This window comes from Muscardinus avellanarius, assembly GCF_963383645.1.
Source record: "Muscardinus avellanarius genome assembly, chromosome: 1".
NCBI lineage: Eukaryota > Metazoa > Chordata > Mammalia > Rodentia > Gliridae > Muscardinus > Muscardinus avellanarius.
Genome location: NC_137786.1, coordinates 120,488,266 through 120,508,073, shown reverse-complemented (window position 1 = coordinate 120,508,073; position 19,808 = coordinate 120,488,266). Strand labels below are relative to the sequence as shown.

Below are 19,808 nucleotides of genomic sequence, written 5' to 3'. Positions count from 1 at the left end.
TGCCTAAACCCAGGCCAAGGCTGGCTGTGGTCAGTCCCATCCCAGAATCTGGTATACTCTAGTCATCCAGTGATGGCCCGAGAGATGGTCCTGAGAGTCCCAAGAGGTGCTCCCAAGAGGAGCTACTGCCACTGTTTCCTGAACCAGCCCCTCTCACCCCACCAGCAGAGCTTCCACCTGGTCTCCTTTTCCCATTCTCACAGCTCAACAGTGTCTTCTCTACTAGGAGTCCTTTTAATACTGCAGGTCAGATTGCAGCCTCGCCCTGCAAACCTTCCAGTGGCTTCCCATCCCACCTGGGAGTCAAGCCTTTCATGTCACTTGTTCCCCCTCTAGTTCTCTTCTTTCTGCTCCCAGGGCTTCCCAGCCTGTTTCCAGCTCAAGGTGGGTACTTGTCCCCTTCTGGCTTGCTCCTTCCCCAGCTTCCCCATGGAGGCCCCCAGAGAGTCCTCAGACCCCTCCCACTTAGCCCCATTTGATTTCTGTTTTCAGACCTTATCACTACCTGATGTAATTGTCTGTGTTTCTTTACTTTTTTTCGACCTCCTGTGCTAGAATGTAAGTTTCACAAGGACAGGGTTCCTCTACACAGGGCAGTCCACAGGGCCTAGCTCATGGGCTTTTTATTAAATGCTAAATGAATGTTAAATGGGGTTGAATGGGAAGCAGTCACTGCCTTAAGTTAAGGAGTGTGGAAAATCCTGAGCACCCAGGATTTTCTGAAGGGGAACACTATTCTGGTTTGCCAAGGACAATCTGATTATATCTGTTGTAGATCAGTTAATGTGTGTTAGTTATTTTCAGATAGCTTTCATTCTCAAAGTTGTCCCTGTTTGAACAATAAATTGTGTGGTCACCCAAGGAATCTGCTGTAGCCTTGCTAAAATATGCAACAGATTTACCTGCACATGCTCATCTCCCCTAGGGAGGCACTGGAAGAGTAAAATGAAGGCTGGCCCGTGCTTGCCTTCCTGCTCAGCAGGAGTGATTATCCCCAGGGGACCCAGAACAAGCGTCTGCATGTCTCTAAGTGACTAGACATGGATTTCTGCAGTCTCTAAGCGTCTACACGTGGATGCTACTGAGCTCTGCTCCTGTATCTGTAAAGTGAGCATGGTAACCAGCCTACCAAAGGGCTGAGGTGACGGTAGAATGAATGAGCATGGAGCTTGGCTCACAGTGAGGACCCAGGGCCCCACTGTGCGCTGCCCCACTGTGCGCTGCTCCACACCCCTAGGCCTTGTCGTGCACCCGCAGCTCTCCAGGAAGCCTGAGTCTATGAGCTGCCTACAGGGGAGTTATTTTCTGTGGGCCGCCAGTCAGCTATGCAGTGAACTCGGAGATGCTGAGTGACTGAAAGGGTATTTATTCCTGGGTCAGGCTTACCCACAGGGACCTTAAAGTGATTTCTGGAAAGAAACCCAACATACTTGAAGTGATTAGCAAACAATTCTGGATATAGACCAAGCTACAGTGAAATCCTTGGGGCAGTGGGTAAGTGTACAGGAGACTAACTCTATTATTTGTTCAGAGAGAGAAAATGGGGTGATGCAGAGAGAAGTACCAGGACATTTTGGCGGACCCAAAAGAATAAACTGCTGATTTTAAAGATGCCTAGGACCTGAATAGATGGGGACAGCCTGAGAAGAGAGTGTAACAGGCAAACAAGCACTAGCCAGTGACAGATTCACTCCTAGAATTAGCTGGAGACAAGAGTTATGAAGAGATTTTCTTCTGGAGTTTGGCAAACCCCAGAAATGTATGACATGCCACATTGGAGTGGGGAAATGGGGAAATGGTACATGGAAGCCCAGGGCAAGAGGGCCCAGTGAATGGACTGAGTTTTTCTACACGCCAGACAAGGATATTGGAAAGTTAAGTCGAATTTAGGTAAGACTAGATACCTATCCCCACTTTCATGCTATGACCAAGACTCATTCTTTCCAACCCCAAATCTACATACACCCTAGAGAGAAGAGGAAACACCCAATTTAGCTGAATTTAAACCTGAAATGACTGAGAAGTCTGTGCGTTTGGCAGTCAGGTAGAAATGAAAGTTTGGGGAAAGTCTTTTCCATTCATAGTAAAGTCATTGTTTTTGTAGTTGTTGGCTTCTGAAATTCTTCCCCATTCCATAGAGGTGTAGGAAAACTGATCTGACAGCCGAGTTCAAGGTGGAGGGGCAGGAGAGACAGGCAGATCAGGCTCCCACAAAAGATGAAAGAGCATGAACAGGAGGACTCTCTCTGTTGCACGTGGGAACCAAATGTTCCCTGGCACAGAGATGAGAACTGAATAGATGAAAGGGATAATCAACAGAAGTCTTCCTGCCCAGGTCTCTGTGCTTCAGAAGATGGCTGGTTGTAGTACCAGCCAGTGTTAACCTGCCTCTCCACTGCCATCTTTTGAAACAAGGGAGTGAGCTGTGTAAATAGGATGCAGTGTCCAAGAATGGGGCTGTCTGGGCGGTGCTGTGCAAATCCCCAGGGAGGCCAGGGCATCCACTGCTATCCCAGCCACAGCAGGCAGGGCCAGATTCACATGCTGGTCCTTTCTCGCCAGGGCTGGGAGTCCAGACAAATGTTCCTCAGACAGGATTAAAGCCTTCTTAGCCAAGCAAAATTTCACATGACCTTCCCCAGACCAACCAAGAAGCTCTGGCCCAAAAAGGAAGAGCTGTTGCCTCATTTCTCCCCAGAAAATTTGCCACCAGTGTATAACACTACTTGGGAAAACAGGATCAGCATGATTCAAAAGGTCTCTTCTTTGAAGTTTTTAAGTGGCCACCAGGAATCAAGTCCTTGTCTCTCAAATAGAACAGAGAGCAGGAGTTTTAATTTACTTTCCACAGCAGTTCAGTCCCTAGGCATCTTTCTTTTTATAATTTGTATCATTTGGCTTTCACAGATGCCTGAAGGAAGAAGACTAATATGGAACAGGCAGAGAGAGATGGAGGTGAAGGGGAGTGTGTGGGGGGTTTCTTTCTTCCAGAAAATTCTGAAACTGACAGTGGCTATCAGCACTTTGGTTTCAATTAAAATGTATCAGACAACACGCCGGTGACTAACAATCTTTTTCGGCTTTCTTAGCCCATTAAATTCAAGAAATTTCAAAGAAAATGAACTGGCACTTACTCCATTTCTAATTCTACATGACCACTCAAACATCAATGCCAGATTCCAGAGAAGACGCCTAACCTGCAGATGATGTCAGCTATCTGGGGACCTTCTTGTCAGGTCTTGCTCAGCTCTGCTAAGAATGACAGCACTTCCATTCCCTAATTTCTCCCTCTTATTTTCTCCCACCTATAGCTTAGCGACCATCCACCTTCATACACCTGCTGCAAACTGAAATGGCAGATCATGTGGAAGGCTAGATAGAGATTACAAAAAACAAACAGGCACTGTTCCAAGCTGTTTTATTTGCTTCTGCCTTCTCTTCCCAAAAGGAACCCACTTATATTTACTTTTTTTTTTTTTTTTTGCTCAGTTCCTATTAAAAAACATCCTGCTAGCCACTCGAAGATGCTGGCACCCCAGTTCATAGAGATTGGATTACCTAAGGCCTTGAGAACAATTGCTAGACTAAGAAGTGGTTGGTGAAGTTCAGGGAAATTAAATCCCTTTATCTTGAAAAATACAAGCTCACAATCGGGCTTCAAAGGAACATAAATACACCGATGAGGCTGTGAAAATCAAGGTCCCCTTTCAAGAATGGAAAACAGGCCATTGGCATGGGCTCAGAATCCATGGAGAACAGGAAGTTTGATCTCTGGTATAATGGGAATGAAAGTGTGAGCTGTCTTAGCAAGAGTGGGGCAGTGATGTTCAGAAAAGGGGACACCGGGGTCCCTTCTCCTCTCTTCTCAGGGGCCCAGTTTGGCTGTCCAGGTTCTCTAGTTTCTCTAAGAGAGCACCAAAGCTGGACACTGAAATGTAGGCATTTGAGAGTGTCTCAGAAAGATGCTGCAGAGGAAGCCCATGCTTAATCAACTCAGATTGATTGCTAAGAGGCAGAGAAATTCCAACGGGTTGCCAGAAAGCATGATCTGAAACCGAGGCAAATGGTGGCCCAGCAAGTCTGCAAGAGAGGAGGGCAGCAATTAAAAAGGCTGCAGCTCACCTTTGTCTGGAAATGGAGCCAAGATGAAGTTAATACATCATCCGTGCAAACACTGGATACAATGTTCTACAAGATAGAGAGGATTTTATAAGCTGAGCTGGTCGCCTGTACATAGAACCCCTCACTCTGTCACTCCAGAAATGAGTCCAGACCTCAGGATGCCAGACTGAGTTCTTTAATCACACCTGTGCAGCGAGGGTAGATGCTGAGTGACAGAGAAAGGTGTAGGTGTGTGTGTGTGTGTGTGTGTGTGTGTGTGTGTGTGTGTGTGTGTAGGTAGGTAGGTAGGACCCTGGCTTCTTTTGGATTTGGGCACTTCCACTTCTCAGCCATGGAACCTGGGGCAAGTTACTTGATTCCTCTGCACCTTTATTTCTTTGTATGACAAGGAGGTCAAAATAATGCTTATGTCCAGGGCAACCATAAGTATTGCATTAAAATACCTAGCATGGGACTTTATTTATAGTAAACATGCAGGTCAGACTCATGTTTATAAAGAATATAACTTTAGATTCGGATATATATAGACTGTGAAATCTTAGCTGAGAAAAGTGGGCAACTTGAATCCTCTGAGTTTCCTTTAGAGTGGTTTTAATAATTGAATGACATACCAAATGTTTTTTTTAATGAGCTTGTATTCTGACAAATTGTAAAGTGCCTCTCTCATAGCTTGTGTTTTGATCCACTACAAAATTTATGAAATGCATCTCCCATCCTGCTTCATTTTGTGCCTTTTTTCCCCATCACTCTCTCCAGAATCTGCTGGGCCTAGGCACAGATGACAGTGTGCACCAGAAGAAATGGCAAGCTTACTATTTCATTGCCCTCCATAGCACAAACATGACGAGTCACTTAGCATTCTGAGGAGAAGGCCCTATAGGTCAGTTAACACACAGGTACATGAAGTTGCAAGTTAAAACTATTAAGTCCATGGAGATGGGACACTTGATATATTTGATAGATGTAGGTAAATGTGGCTCTGAGACAGAAAATGTTGGCAAGCAACAGGATCCAAGAATCTATGTACCTGTCCACTGCTTTTGACATGCCAACACTGCACAGTGCCCAGCTTACAGAAGATCCTCCATAGAGACGTACTGATTGGTGTCAAAGAGCAAATACAACACACTGTCCCTTATTGGGATCATGGCACTAGTCTGTCCTCTCTGTGTCCATGTGAATTCTCTGCATGTGTCTCTGGTCTCTGGCTTCTGCCTCTTTGCCATTGCCTCATACCTTTGTTCAAAAGGACATTCCCCTTTAAACCACAGCTTCAAATGACCACAGTGCTACCTGGAGCCATGTGAGGGTTTTAGGGCTAAGACACAAATGTGCCTGAATCCTAGTAAAAATGATCAATCAGAGCCAAAGGGAGAGCAAGCAGGTGGGTAGAGATTCCAATCTCTTCCACATGCCATTCCCGCTGTCCTTCTAGAGACAAAGAAAGCGGTTCATGTGCATGCATGAACTATTATGTGTATTTGTGGACAGTCTTCAGGTGATACCCAAGTCAGGATGTAACCAAGCAGGAGTGCAAGGAGAGTCTGATTCTATTTCAGCTAATGTAGCTTGATCGCCCAGCATGGCTGAGGCTCAGGCAGAGACTGGAGTGTCAGGAGAAAATCCCAGTCTTAAAGCCATCTGTCTGGATGGCTCACATGTGGTTCCATTGAAGAAGAGAAAGGGGGAGGTGACTAGATGGCTTACCAGTCCCCCTTGCAGTGCCAAGCAGCTGTGAGTGCTGGAGGAGCCACACCAGGGACCCTCTGATCAATGGCTGTGTGCTGCAGAGGGTGTCTGACTTCTCAGAGGATGACTGATGACACTGTTAAATTGAGCTGCTGCACTCTAGAACTCTCACTTCCCATTCCATCTGTTTCTCAACTCTGACTCTGCCAGCAATCTATTCTTGCTTCCTCTTTCCAATAACTTCCTGAAGGCACGAATGGTATGCAACCTTCACTCCTAGGAAGAGGAGGAGGCCAGTCAGCCAGAAATTAACACAGTGGCCCTGAGATGCTGGAAGCTAAGAAAGAGGATGGGGGGGGGCTTTTTGATGATTCATGGTTACTACTAGCATCCTGTGAAAACCTCAGATCTTCCCAGAAATGTTCCCTGATCCAATCAGTGTTATCACCGCATAGATCACATGTCTTTATCACCTCTCATCGCCCCACCAACACTAGACATTCATGTTGTAGATCCTCCAACATTCTTGTCCTCCCTTTTGACAGGCACACGGTACAGTCTGAGCCATCTGCCTCTATACCTAGGCAGGAGCTCTCAGTGAGGACTGGCACATTTTACTATTACCTCAAATATCTTACTTTTATCTCAGATATTATCTCAGATGAAATTTAATACATATCATTGTGTGGATCCAAATCTTTTGATAATGCAGGCCTCTCCATCTGGAATCTCTTTATTCTCTTTCTTTCTGTTCATTCCTCCAACAAACATCAATGAAGCTTTTTTTTATGGGCCAGATCCCATGATTGTGGGTTATAGAGTTGAACAAGGCAGGGTTCAATCAAGAAACTTACAGTCTAATGGGAATCCTAACATATAAACTTAATGTGTTATTTTGTGCACGATTGGAATGATGCACAATGTATTGCTAGCAAAACACAAAAACAGTGTAACCGAGAGTCAGGTAAGTAGGCATCAGGAGGAAGTGTCCCTGGAGCTAAGCCTTAAAGGCTGAGGGTGTGTTTCTGTGGAGTTGTGGGGGAGATGGCAGGATTCCAGGAAGTCATGTTAATAGGAATGAAGATACAGAGGTAGGAACAATAATGACATGTGCTGGGAACTGAAAACAGTACTAGAAGATGTGTCACAGCCAGCTTTTACATATCAGGAGGATCACTCAGGATCTATGTGTAGGGTAGAGTGGAAGAGGAAACAGGGCCAAACAGGAAAGTCATTTTGGCTACTGCTGCAATATAGACCATGCAAGAATTGTAAGCATCTGAAGTAGGGGAGTGTAGGAGGGATGGAGAAAATGGTACAAAGCTAAAAATAGTTTAGCAGGACTCAGTAATGGCCAGTGCATGGGGGAGAGGCAAGAGACCAAATGTGAGAAGATGAGGAAAAAATGTTCCCAAAGCAAGCAAAGGGGATTGGTGGGTAAGATTGGAAGACAGTAGCAAATAGTGGTTTATGAAGAGCCAAGAAATGGGTGTGGCTGACAATGTGAAGTGGTGAGAGATGGTGTAAGATTGGGATGAAAAATTTTCTAATATATCAGAAACAAAGTGATAAGGATGATTTTCACAGTGCAAGACAAAATCACATGGGAAAAGGATTGAATAAGAACAAAAATAATTCAGCACAAAATTGTCTTCTTCTTTAGACTCTGTAGAGAGAGCACCTAGGGCCTGAAGCTTTTCAGGTATCCAAACTTATCTTTGAGGTCTGAAAAAGATTGGCTTCCAAATGCAAAAAAAAAACTGCAAAATTAAATTAAGACATGTTTAATTAAATATCTCCAAAATGGAACATTGTTTCTACTTCATTAATTTTTAAATTTAATATTTGTAAAAATTTCATCACATTTAGGAACAATTTAGGGGTTTCCATTTTCTCATTTTGCAAACATTCCCTTGTATGCATAGCAATTGCTGAGAAATCACAGCCAATTGTAAATTGACTGAGTTTTGCTGCTTAGTAATATTGGAAGCAAACATTTTAATGCATTCAATATCAAATGTGGGTGTGTTTTCTTCTGTCTGCTTTTATGAGAGTTGGGGCTTCCAAATATAAGTGTTTTAAGTGCTTTCAGGATGTCTTAATGCTGATCTAGACAACTATTTCAAAAAGTTTGTCCATGGCAGAGAGAAGGAGTGTTGAAGTAGGATTGGAGGGGTCAGGAGGACATTTTTCATTAAAAGATGAAGAATCATGAGCGGGAGCTAGCCAATAGGGGGGAGAACAATTGGAAGAGCATTCAGGTCATAACTATTTGAAGGCAGGGGATACACCTGGAGCACAGGTGGCAGAATGAGATCCAGAGAGAAGAAAACACTCCCTGCAAGAATTGTAGGCATCTGAAGTAGGGGACTGTAGGAAGGATGGAGAGAACGGTACAAAGCTGAAAACAGTTTAACAGGACTTGGTAATGGCCAGTGCATGGGGGAGAGGCAATCCCCAAAATAAGAGGAAGGGGAGGCCCTTCAAGAGGGCCCTAGTCTTTTCTTCTGTCTTAAGCAGAATTATCCCCAGGTAATGGGAAACCCCTGGAGTATCCAACAATTACTCACCAATTTCTCTGCTACAATCCAAAATGACTGACCATGCAATTTAGAGAATAGAAGACATATAATCATAGTCTTTTTGAAGATTTTACGGTTCAGTCCACGTGAGGCCAGGACTGCAGAACTTAGGGCACAGTGGTGGGAAGCAGAGAGGGAAAGCACACGAGGTCTCTCATGCCATAGAGGCTGGAAGCAGAGGGCAGGAGAGCAGGAGGAGGAAAACCCATATAATCCCCAAGGCCACACACCCAAGACCCCTTGTAGTAACCAAGCCCCACTTCTCATGTTGCTACCTTGTTTCTGTGAGAGATATTCTCTACCCAAGCCACTACACTCTGTCCCTAGGCCCCTAGACCGCATGGCCACCTCACAATATAAAACACATTTAATCCATTTCCAAGAGTTCTATAATCCTAATAGTTTCAGCATCATTCAAAAATTCCAAGGTTCAAAAGGAAACTCTTGGCTGTGAACCCTTATAAAAATAAAAGAGTAAGTTAAATATATCCAATGTACAAAGACACAGGAGTAAATATGTGCATTCCAAAAGGGAAGAACAGAACCATAAGAAAAAGGAATGGGACCAAACAGGATCAAAATCCAGCAGAGCAAGCATTTTATTCTGCTGCTGCATTCCCGGCATTTGGGCACAGAATGGTGAGATCTGATCTTCATGGGCCTTGGCAGCCCCTCTCCTACTGCCTGGTCGATTGTAATGGGCAGCATAATGACTCTTCCGGCCTGTCTTCACATCTCAGCCTTTCCTTCCAGTCATTCCATTTCTGACATTTTTAAATCTTGGGATGTTTTCTTGCAAACTTAGCTTCACCATCACAGCTTCATAAATTGCCCCATTTGGGTCTGTGTGCAGAGATTCAGACCCTTCCACACATTGCCTGGCTTCTCAGACCTTCCTTGGAAATGCGGAAGAAAGCATTCATGACCCATTTTTTTTTCTAGCAAAGCCAGCATTACCTGGGCGCCAAGAGCAGGCATCAGAAAAGGTAGTCACACCCTTTTAAATCACCTCAACTGGGCCCTTTTCAATCACAGATGCTGCCTCCATCATGGTCATTGCTGGCCCCATCCCTATCATAGCCACCGCTTTCTCCATCCTTCCACAACATCATCTGAACCCCAATTTTAAACATGCCTTTCTGGCCAAACTTCAAATCTACAGAATCTCTCCTCTTTACTTTCTATTCCTAAAATTTGGTGTACAATTCAGTGAAAGCAGACATCAATATCCATAATGCAGTTTGGATACTTTGTTGTTTTGGGGGTTTCCTCTACTAGCTTAATCAGTTCATCATTTTAAAATTCAGCCTCACACAGTTTCAGAACATGGGCAGAATGTCAATAGTTCTTTTCCAGAATGCAAAATGTGTGGCCTCTATTCCATTTTTCTATGGAGTTATCTTTGTCCTCTGAAATCTCTTGAACACAGTCTCTCATCCACTTTTCTGGCCACCTTCTGTCTCTTCTAACTTTCCTTCACACACCAGTTCCAAAGACTCACAAGCCACATGGTAAGACTTAGAAATAGCAGTGATCCTACTCCTTTGATTTCAGTTTCTGTCTCTATCACCATTCTTACTGCTGTAGTACAAAATGACTGAGCACACAATTTGGAGAAACGATAATTTATTTGCCCATAGGTTTTTGGTTTTTTTTTTTTAATTTCAGGGTTCAGTCCATGTAAGGCCAGGTCTGTGGAGCTTCAGGGCATGGTGACCGGAAGTGGAGAGGGAGGACACAAGGACTCTTCCCTCCCATCATAGATGCAGGAAGCAGATAGCAAGAGAGTAAGGGAGGAGGAACCATATAATCCCCAAGGCCACACCTCCAGACCTCCTTAGTAACCAAGCCTTGTTTCCAACACTGCTACCTTGTTTCTGTGAGAACTAGGGAGACATTCTAAAGCCAAACCATTATACCTTGGAACTCCCTTTACCTGAATAGGTAACCATGGTTGTTTCTTCCTTCTCACTGGGGAACTCCATCCAGCCTCCTCCCAGTTCATCCAGGATGCACAGATCCCTAAACTGTGGACTGGAGCACCTGTCTGCAAACCCCAGCTAGACCCCTTAAAGTGTGCATTCCCTCTTTACTGTCCCTTTTTGTCCTTTGTGTGGAACCTGATGCTCCTACAGTCAAAAGTCTTGCCCAAGTGGCCCTAGGTATTCACAAGACTCCAAAGCACCTTCCTTCCAGAATGATCTTCTATTTAGGGTTATTCAAAATAGAGCCTCCTGTACACAGGTACACAGGAGTTGACTATGTGCACCTGCAGACTACAGTATATAGTCTGTCTGATGCATTCAGCATGTGAGCCCTGGGAACCACTGTGAGAGAATTTTCAGTGCAGGCAGGGACTGCTGCCACACTGTGTTATTTTTAGCAGACACTTGAAGCTTTACTCTTTACAGGAGGAAATATGGGGCATCTTAAAATGGCCAGGTAAGGCTGCTCTTCCAACTTTCTCATGTGCAGAAGGGAGCATCTGATTTCTTTCCCCTAACTGTGGCTACCGTGTAGTGCTGTCCAAAGCCTGCTCGCGCTCGCGCGCTCTCTCTCTCTCTCTCTCTCTCTCTCTCTCTCTCTCTCTCTGAAAATGACTTAGCTCTGGGTTCCATGATAATTTAATGAGCACTGGGTTGTGCCAGCATTTCAGAAGGGAACATGGCCTAAGCTACCTTCTTGGCATTTTTGTAGCCCCTGTTAAATGAAAATTGTATGTATTTATGACAGTCTTCCTTGTGTTTAGGTTTCCAATGCCTAAGAAAGTATAGCTAAACTCAATGTTTGACACTGTGGACATGGGACCACCATATCATTATACAAATATGTATCAAATATATTCTCCGTTAGGCATCGTGCTAGACAATGAGGATACAACCAGTCTTGAAGTAAGAAACTTAAAAACATACAAGGCTTACAAAGACACCAGTTTTCAAGCTAATTGTAAGCCTTCCTGGATGAAAAAAGAATCAGCTATCAAGTTTGTTTTAAAATACAATTTCCTCTGGGCCCCGGGCCGAACTGCGCGTAGCACGCCAGACCCCTGGAGAAACCAGGCCCAGTAAGACGCTAGGTTCTGGGCGGGGGTCGCGGGCGGGGCACGCCTAATGGGGCCCGGGTCGCGGGACTCTGGGCCCCTGCCGAACTGCGCGTAGCATGCCAGACCCCTGGAGAAACCAGACCCAGTAAGACGCTGGGTTCTGGGCGGGGGTCGCGGGCTGGGCACGCCAGATGGGGCCCGGGTCGCGGGACTCTGGGCCCCTGCCGAACTGCGCGTAGCACGCCAGACCCCTGGAGAAACCAGACCCAGTAAGACGCTGGGTTCTGGGCAGGGGTCGCGGGCTGGGCACGCCAGATGGGGCCCGGGTCGCGGGACTCTGGGCCCCAGGCAGAACTGCGAGTAGCACGCCAGACCCCTGGAGAAACAAGGCCCAGTAAGACGCTGGGTTCTGGGCGGGGGTCGAGCACAGGGCACGCCAGCTGGGGCCCGGATCGCGGGACTCTGGGTCCCGGCCAAACTGCGAGTAGCACGCCAGACCCCTGGAGAAACCGGGCCCAGAACAGAAAAAGATAAAGAAAAATATCGGAGAGGTGGTAAGAAAGCCGTTATGGATGCCAGGACACTGGAGATGCAGACAAAACTTATCTAAATGCACTGGAACTTATGGAAAAATTCGCCGTGAAAGAGGACTGCTATTTCTCTATATTGTTAAGAATCTCAGACATCACATATAAGGAGAGAGTTTAGCGGAGACCAAGGAGAAATGCGGTGCTGAAAGAGTTCTTCGCGATGGTGGTAGAGACTTGTATTCAGGAGAAGCAGAAACCGGATCTTACCAACTTTATTTTTTTGGAGAAATTACACCAAATGTCGAATGCTACCATCACGCATGCTTAGGAACACTGGACAACATTCAGAGTGGAAAAAGAGCCTGGGAAGGATTTGAAACGGTGGAGGCAGTGGCAATGCCAGTGGCCAATATTCGGGGGAGGCAGAGATCTGATACATTACAACTGGAACCTTTGAAATACTAACCACAGAGACTGTGATCGGAACCTGCTGAGGGGTTAGGCGGGCGCCGGGGCCAGTGGCCGACATCGGAGCTTGCTGTGAGGCAGGGCCACTACTGAGGCCTCCGTGGCCAGGATTGGAACCTGCAGAGGGGTTAGACCGATGCTGGGGCCAGCGAGGCCGGCATTGGAGCCTGCCATGATGCAAGGCTTGTGCTAGGGCCTCCGAGGTCGGGTCCGGAACTTGCTGAGGGGTTAGGCCAGTGCTGGGGTCAGCGAGGCCGGCATCGGAGCCTGCCGTGAGGCAAGGCCAGTGTTGGGGCCCCCGAGGATGGGACCGGAGCCTGCTGAGGGGTTAGGCCGGTGCTGGGGCCAGCGAGGCTGGCATCAGAGCCTGCCATGAGGCAAGGCTGGTACTTGGGCCTCCGAGGCCAGGATAAGAGCCTGCCGAGGGTTAGGCCAGTGCTGGGGCCTCCAGGGCAGAATAAGAGCCTGCTGAGGGGTTAGGCCGGTGCTGGGGCCAGCGAGGCCGGCATTGGAGCCTGCCTTGAGGCAAGGCCGGTACTGGGGCCTCCGAGGCCAGGACAAGAGCCTGCCGAGGGGTTAGGCCGGTGCTGGGGCCAGCGAGGCCGCCATCGGAGCCTGCCTTGAGGCATGACCAGTGCTGGGGCCTCCGAGGCCGGGATCGGAGCCTGCCGAGGGGTTAGGCCGCTGCTGGGGCCAGCGAGGCCGGCATCGGAGCCTGCCTTGAGGCAAGGCCGGTACTGGGGCCTCTGAGGCCGGGATCGGAGCCTGCCGAGGGGTTAGGCCGCTGCTGGGGCCAGTGAGGCCGGCATCGGAGCCTGCCGTGAGGCAAGGCCGGTACTGGGGCCTCCGAGGCCAGGATAAGAGCCTGCCAAGGGGCTAGGCCGGTGCTGGGGCCAGCGAGGCCGGCATCGGAGCCTGCCTTGAGGCATGACCAGTGCTGGGGCCTCCGAGGCCGGGATCGGAGCCTGCCGAGGGGTTAGGCCGGTGCTGGGGCCAGCGAGGCCGGCATCGGAGCCTGCCGTGAGGCAAGGCCGGTACTGGGGCCTCTGAGGCCGGGATCGGAGCCTGCCGAGGGGTTAGGCCGCTGCTGGGGCCAGTGAGGCCGGCATCGGAGCCTGCCGGGAGGCAAGGCCGGTACTGGGGCCTCCGAGGCCAGGATAAGAGCTTGCCGAGGGGTTAGGCCGGTGCTGGGGCCAACGAGGCCGGCAGCGGAGCCTGCCGTGAGGCATGACCAGTGCTGGGGCTTCCGAGGCCGGGATCGGAGCATGCCGAGGGGTTAGGCCGGTGCTGGGGCCAGCGAGGCCAGCATCGGAGCCTGCCGTGAGGCAAGGCCGGTACTGGGGCCTCCGAGGCCAGGATAAGAGCCTGCCAAGGGGCTAGGCCGGTGCTGGGGCCAGCGAGGCCGGCATCGGAGCCTGCCTTGAGGCATGACCAGTGCTGGGGCCTCCGAGGCTGGGATCGGAGCCTGCCGAGGGGTTAGGCCGCTGCTGGGGCCAGCGAGGCAGGCATCGGAGCCTGCCGTGAGGCAAGGCCGGTACTGGGGCCTCCGAGGCCAGGATAAGAGCCTGCCGAGGGGTTAGGCCAGTGCTGGGGCCAGTGAGGCCGGCATCGGAGCCTGCCTTGAGGCAAGGCCGGTACTGGGGCCTCTAGGCCAGGATAAGAGCCTGCCGAGGGGTTAGGCCGGTGCTGGGGACAGCGAGGCCGGCAGCGGAGCCTGCCGTGAGGCAAAGCCAGTACTGGGGCCTCCGAGGCCAGGATAAGAGCCTGCCAAGGGGTTAGGCCGGTGCTGGGGCCAGCGAGGCCGCCATCGGAGCCTGCCTTGAGGCATGACCAGTGCTGGGGCCTCCGAGGCCGGGATCGGAGCCTGCCGAGGGGTTAGGCCGGTGCTGGGGCCAGCGAGGCCGGCATCGGAGCCTGCCGTGAGGCAAGGCCGGTACTGGGGCCTCTGAGGCCGGGATCGGAGCCTGCCGAGGGGTTAGGCCGCTGCTGGGGCCAGTGAGGCCGGCATCGGAGCCTGCCGTGAGGCAAGGCCGGTACTGGGGCCTCCGAGGCCAGGATAAGAGCTTGCCGAGGGGTTAGGCCGGTGCTGGGGCCAACGAGGCCGGCAGCGGAGCCTGCCGTGAGGCATGACCAGTGCTGGGGCCTCCGAGGCCGGGATCGGAGCATGCCGAGGGGTTAGGCCGGTGCTGGGGCCAGCGAGGCCGGCATCGGAGCCTGCCGTGAGGCAAGGCCGGTACTGGGGCCTCCGAGGCCAGGATAAGAGCCTGCCAAGGGGCTAGGCTGGTGCTGGGGCCAGCGAGGCCGGCATCGGAGCCTGCCTTGAGGCATGACCAGTGCTGGGGCCTCCGAGGCTGGGATCGGAGCCTGCCGAGGGGTTAGGCCGCTGCTGGGGCCAGCGAGGCCGGCATCGGAGCCTGCCGTGAGGCAAGGCCGGTACTGGGGCCTCTGAGGCCGGGATCGGAGCCTGCCGAGGGGTTAGGCCGCTGCTGGGGCCAGTGAGGCCGGCATCGGAGCCTGCCGTGAGGCAAGGCCGGTACTGGGGCCTCCGAGGCCAGGATAAGAGCCTGCCGAGGGGTTAGGCCAGTGCTGGGGCCAGTGAGGCCGGCATCGGAGCCTGCCTTGAGGCAAGGCCGGTACTGGGGCCTGTAGGCCAGGATAAGAGCCTGCCGAGGGGTTAGGCCGGTGCTGGGGACAGCGAGGCCGGCATCGGAGCCTGCCGTGAGGCAAGGCCTGTACTGGGGCCTCCGAGGCCAGGATAAGAGCTTGCCGAGGGGTTAGGCCGGTGCTGGGGCCAACGAGGCCGGCAGCGGAGCCTGCCATGAGGCATGACCAGTGCTGGGGCCTCCGAGGCCAGGATAAGAGCCTGCCAAGGGGTTAGGCCGGTGCTGGGGCCAGCGAGGCCGCCATCGGAGCCTGCCTTGAGGCATGACCAGTGCTGGGGCCTCCGAGGCCGGGATCGGAGCCTGCCGAGGGGTTAGGCTGGTGCTGGGGCCAGCGTGGCCGGCATCGGAGCCTGCCGTGAGGCAAGGCCGGTACTGGGGCCTCCGAGGCCAGGACAAGAGCCTGCCGAGGGGTTAGGCCGGTGCTGGGGCCAGCGAGGACGGCATCGGAGCCTGCCGTGAGGCAAGGCCGGTACTGGGGCCTCCGAGGCCAGGATAAGAGCTTGCCGAGGGGTTAGGCCGGTGCTGGGGCCAACGAGGCCGGCAGCGGAGCCTGCCGTGTGGCATGACCAGTGCTGGGGCCTCCGAGGCCGGGATCGGAGCATGCCGAGGGGTTAGGCCGGTGCTGGGGCCAGCGAGGCCGGCATCGGAGCCTGCTGTGAGGCAAGGCCAGTACTGGGGCCTCCGAGGCCAGGATAAGAGCCTGCCAAGGGGTTAGGCCGGTGCTGGGGCCAGCGAGGCCGGCATCGGAGCCTGCCTTGAGGCAAGGCCGGTACTGGGGCCTCTGAGGCTGGGATCGGAGCCTGCCGAGGGGTTAGGCCGCTGCTGGGGCCAGTGAGGCCGGCATCGGAGCCTGCCGTGAGGCAAGGCCGGTACTGGGGCCTCCGAGGCCAGGATAAGAGCTTGCCGAGAGGTTAGGCCGGTGCTGGGGCCAACGAGGCCGGCAGCGGAGCCTGCCGTGAGGCATGACCAGTCCTGGGGCCTCCGAGGCCGGGATCGGAGCATGCCGAGGGGTTAGGCCGGTGCTGGGGCCAGCGAGGCCGGCATCGGAGCCTGCCGTGAGGCAAGGCCGGTACTGGGGCCTCCGAGGCCAGGATAAGAGCCTGCCAAGGGGCTAGGCCGGTGCTGGGGCCAGCGAGGCCGGCATCGGAGCCTGCCTTGAGGCATGACCAGTGCTGGGGCCTCCGAGGCCGGGATCGGAGCCTGCCGAGGGGTTAGGCCGCTGCTGGGGCCAGCGAGGCCGGCATCGGAGCCTGCCGTGAGGCAAGGCCGGTACTGGGGCCTCTGAGGCCAGGATAAGAGCCTGTCAAGGGGTTAGGCCGGTGCTGGGGCCAGTGAGGCCGGCATCGGAGCCTGCCGTGAGGCATTACCAGTGTTGGGGCCTCCGAGGCCGGGATTGGAATCCTGCCAAGGGGTTAGACCGGTGCAGGGGCCAATGGCCAGCATCGGAGCCTGGCGTGAGGCAAGTTCACTCCTGCGGCCTCCAAGGTCGGGACCAAAGCCAGCTTAGGGGTTTGACCGGTTCATGGGCCAGCGAGACCAGAACTGGGTCCTCCCATGAGGCAAGGCCGCTGCGTGAGCCAGCGAGGTCTGGATCAGTCCACTGAGTAGCCAGGCCACTACTGGGACCATCAAGAGTGGGATTGGTACTTGCAACGCAGCATGCACAGAGAAATATCGCAGAAAATATAAATCAGACGCTTCTCTTAATCAGCAATAACTAGGAGGAAAAGGGCAACAGGAAGAGGTTGAGCTATAGAAAGGGCCCTATAGTGAAGCAACTAATGTGATCAATCAGAGGGTATGTAATACTGGAGGACGGAGCCTCTTTAAAATGCAGGAGGTACATAAACAAATGTATCAAAGTAAATCACCAAAGAAGTGTGGGATGGAGGGAGGGGGAGGGAATGGGACGGGGGCTGGAGGAGGGCTAATTGGATGATGTGTGCTTGTATATCCTCTCAAGTCTTGTACTCCAATGTGATTGATATATGACTACAATGCACCAATTTAAAAAATAAATTAATTAAAAAAATAAAAAAATAAAATAAAATAAAATAAAATTTTATTTTTGAAACAAGTAAATATATAAAAAAAAAAAAATACAATTTCCTGGGGAAACATCTCCAGAGATACTGATTCAGTGGGTCTGGGGTAAAGACTAGGAATTTCTATTTTTAATAAAATTTTCTGGCAATTCTGATGGTAGCTAGATTTGGGACACATTAGTCTAGTGGGATAAAAGGTTTTACTTTCCAAATACATGCTTTAATAACATATTGAGTATCTTTTCCCTGAAATGTTTGGGACCAGAAGTGTTTCTGATTTCTAAGCTTTTCAGATTTTGAAATATTTGCTGGTTAAGCATCCTTAATCCTAAATTCTGAAGTTTTAAATGATCTGAAATCAGAAAATCTTTGAGCATCACCCAGGTGCTGCAAATGTTTCAGATTTGATTTTGGAGTTAGGGATGCTCTACCTGTGCCATGGTGATTCTGGTAAACATCTTTTCTATTCATAGTTTGGTCAGAACAGTTGCTTTATATGACACTGACACCATGTCAGGAAGATTGACTAAAATTTTTATAAAACTTCTAGAATTTATAGGTATCTTGATGGCATGTTGCTATAAACTAAATCAAATTTGTCCTGTGAGCTGGACATGGTGGCACATACTTGTAGTCCCAGTACTTGGAAGGCAGAGACAGGAGGATCATAGGTTCAAGGACAGCCTCTGCAAGCAGTGAGACTCTCAGAAACCTAGCTATACCCTTGTATCAAAATTAAAAATTAAAAATAGAGATTGGGGTGGAGCTCACCAGTGTAATGCCCTTGGGTTCAATCCCTAGTAACAAAAATAGATATAATTTTTTTAGGTACTGGGGGTAGAACCCAGAGGCCTTCTACCACTGAACTACACCTCCAGCCCTATTTTTTTATTCTTTATTTTGAAACAGGGTCTCACTGAATTGCAGAGGGCCTCACTAAGTAGCTGAAACTGGCTGAGAACCTGTGTTCCTCCTGTCTCAGCCTCCCAAATGCTGGGATTACAAGCATGTGCCACTGCCCAACTACCTGTGCCCTTTTCTTAGGAAGATCCTCCCCTCCCCTCCCCTCCCCTCCCCTCCCTTCCCTTCCCTTCCCCTCCCCTCCCCTCTCCAGGCTCCCTTTTGTGGCTTCTCCAGTCTCCTTCATTTACACCTAGATCTCCCTCCCCCATTTCATTCCACTACCCTGCATTTTCCCCTCAAATGAATAATGAAATCTCTTCCAGGAATATTTGTTTAAAACATTTGCAAGACTCAAGTTCTGTTTGTTTAAATGACTTCCTCACTGTTGGTAAAATGATTATGTCTTCCTACTCTTTTACAATAATTTTTGTCATTTTCTTATAGGCTTGGGAATGGAGAATATTGGTGGAATCTTTGTGGTTCTTATTTGTGGCTTAATCGTGGCCATTTTTATGGCTATGTTGGAGTTTTTATGGACTCTCAGACACTCAGAAGCAACCGAGGTAAATTTCCACAGGGGTATGACAGCTAATGCATGTAGTGAGGTAGAGCTCACAGCCGTCTCTGCATGTTTTTGTTTGTTTGTTTTTTGTGTTTTTTTTTTTGTTGTTGTTTTTACCTGGGAAATCCTTTAAGATGGTGTGGAACTGTGCCATGGAAAGGATCCTAGTCCCTAGGGTAGGACATCCACCTTCATGCTTTATCACTTGCCAACCACACAACCATGGAAAGGGAACCAACCTCTCTGGGCTTCAGATTCTTCTTTGAAACACCTAGCAAATAAATATGTGAAAAATATGAACAACAAAGCCTTGTAGAGCTATAGTTTCAGATGTAGCATGGCACACACACACACACACACACACACACACACGAACCAGGTTTACTAATAGAAATGTGACTCTGTCCTTCCAGTCTGAGTATGTTTTTGCTTTACAGGATAAAGACCCTTAAAGTTATCCCAACTTACATGAGCCAAGAATCTTATCTTCCTTCCCAGGGATTTTGAGTAAATTTAATTTGCCAGTTGTGCCTCAATTAACAAAAAGGGGTGGGGGGACAGGACAAACAATAGTTTGTTGGGTTTTTTTTTTTTTTTTTTTTTGGTACTAGGGATTGAACCTAAGGGTGAGCATCACCCCAGGCCTATTTTTAATTTACCAGTTGTGCCTTAGAGGCTGGGCTAATATAAACTTTACCCTGAAGTAAGAGTCTGAGAAGACTGTCCCATTCTTCTTCCCTTCTACCTCAGGGAAGGTGTACAAAGCCTTGCATGTTAATTGCATTATGAGGTTTTTTTTTTTTTTTAAGTACATTAGGCTCTACCTTAAGATTTCAACTCTGGATCTTTCTAGAACCCCCTTCCTCTAATTGGTGCTGGAGAAGCATCTCATGACTACCCAGCCCATGCCCCAGAAGCCTTTGTAGTTCCACTTAATATGGAACCTTGACTCAACATTGCCTGTCAGTTCTTTCCCTCTTCTGAGCTCAGCTTCTTCAGTCTTCACATAGATCTCTTGTACCATCACCCACTACTCATACCCTCTGCTCTTACTTCCCACCTCACTGAGAAATCAGAATTGACCAGCCCCAAATGAAAACCTTCACCTAAAAATCGAGCCAGGGCTATATCCACAGCAGCAGCAAATGTCCCAGTCCTGTCTCTGCCTCGATCCTCAGCTCCTCTAAGATTATCCCATATC

General features: G+C 50.0%; 1 protein-coding gene across 1 annotated transcript in view; it reads left to right on the top strand.

Annotated features, from left to right (window-relative positions):
• Window positions 1-19,808, top strand: part of GRIK4 (glutamate ionotropic receptor kainate type subunit 4) — a gene marked incomplete at both ends in the record, with an annotated part of 288,755 nt that overhangs the window by 266,300 nt on the left and 2,647 nt on the right. Inside the window, one exon of the mRNA XM_080705143.1 lies at window positions 18,490-18,608. Within this exon, the coding sequence (XP_080561269.1) occupies window positions 18,490-18,608 (119 nt within the window). The remainder of the gene's footprint in view (window positions 1-18,489; window positions 18,609-19,808) is intronic.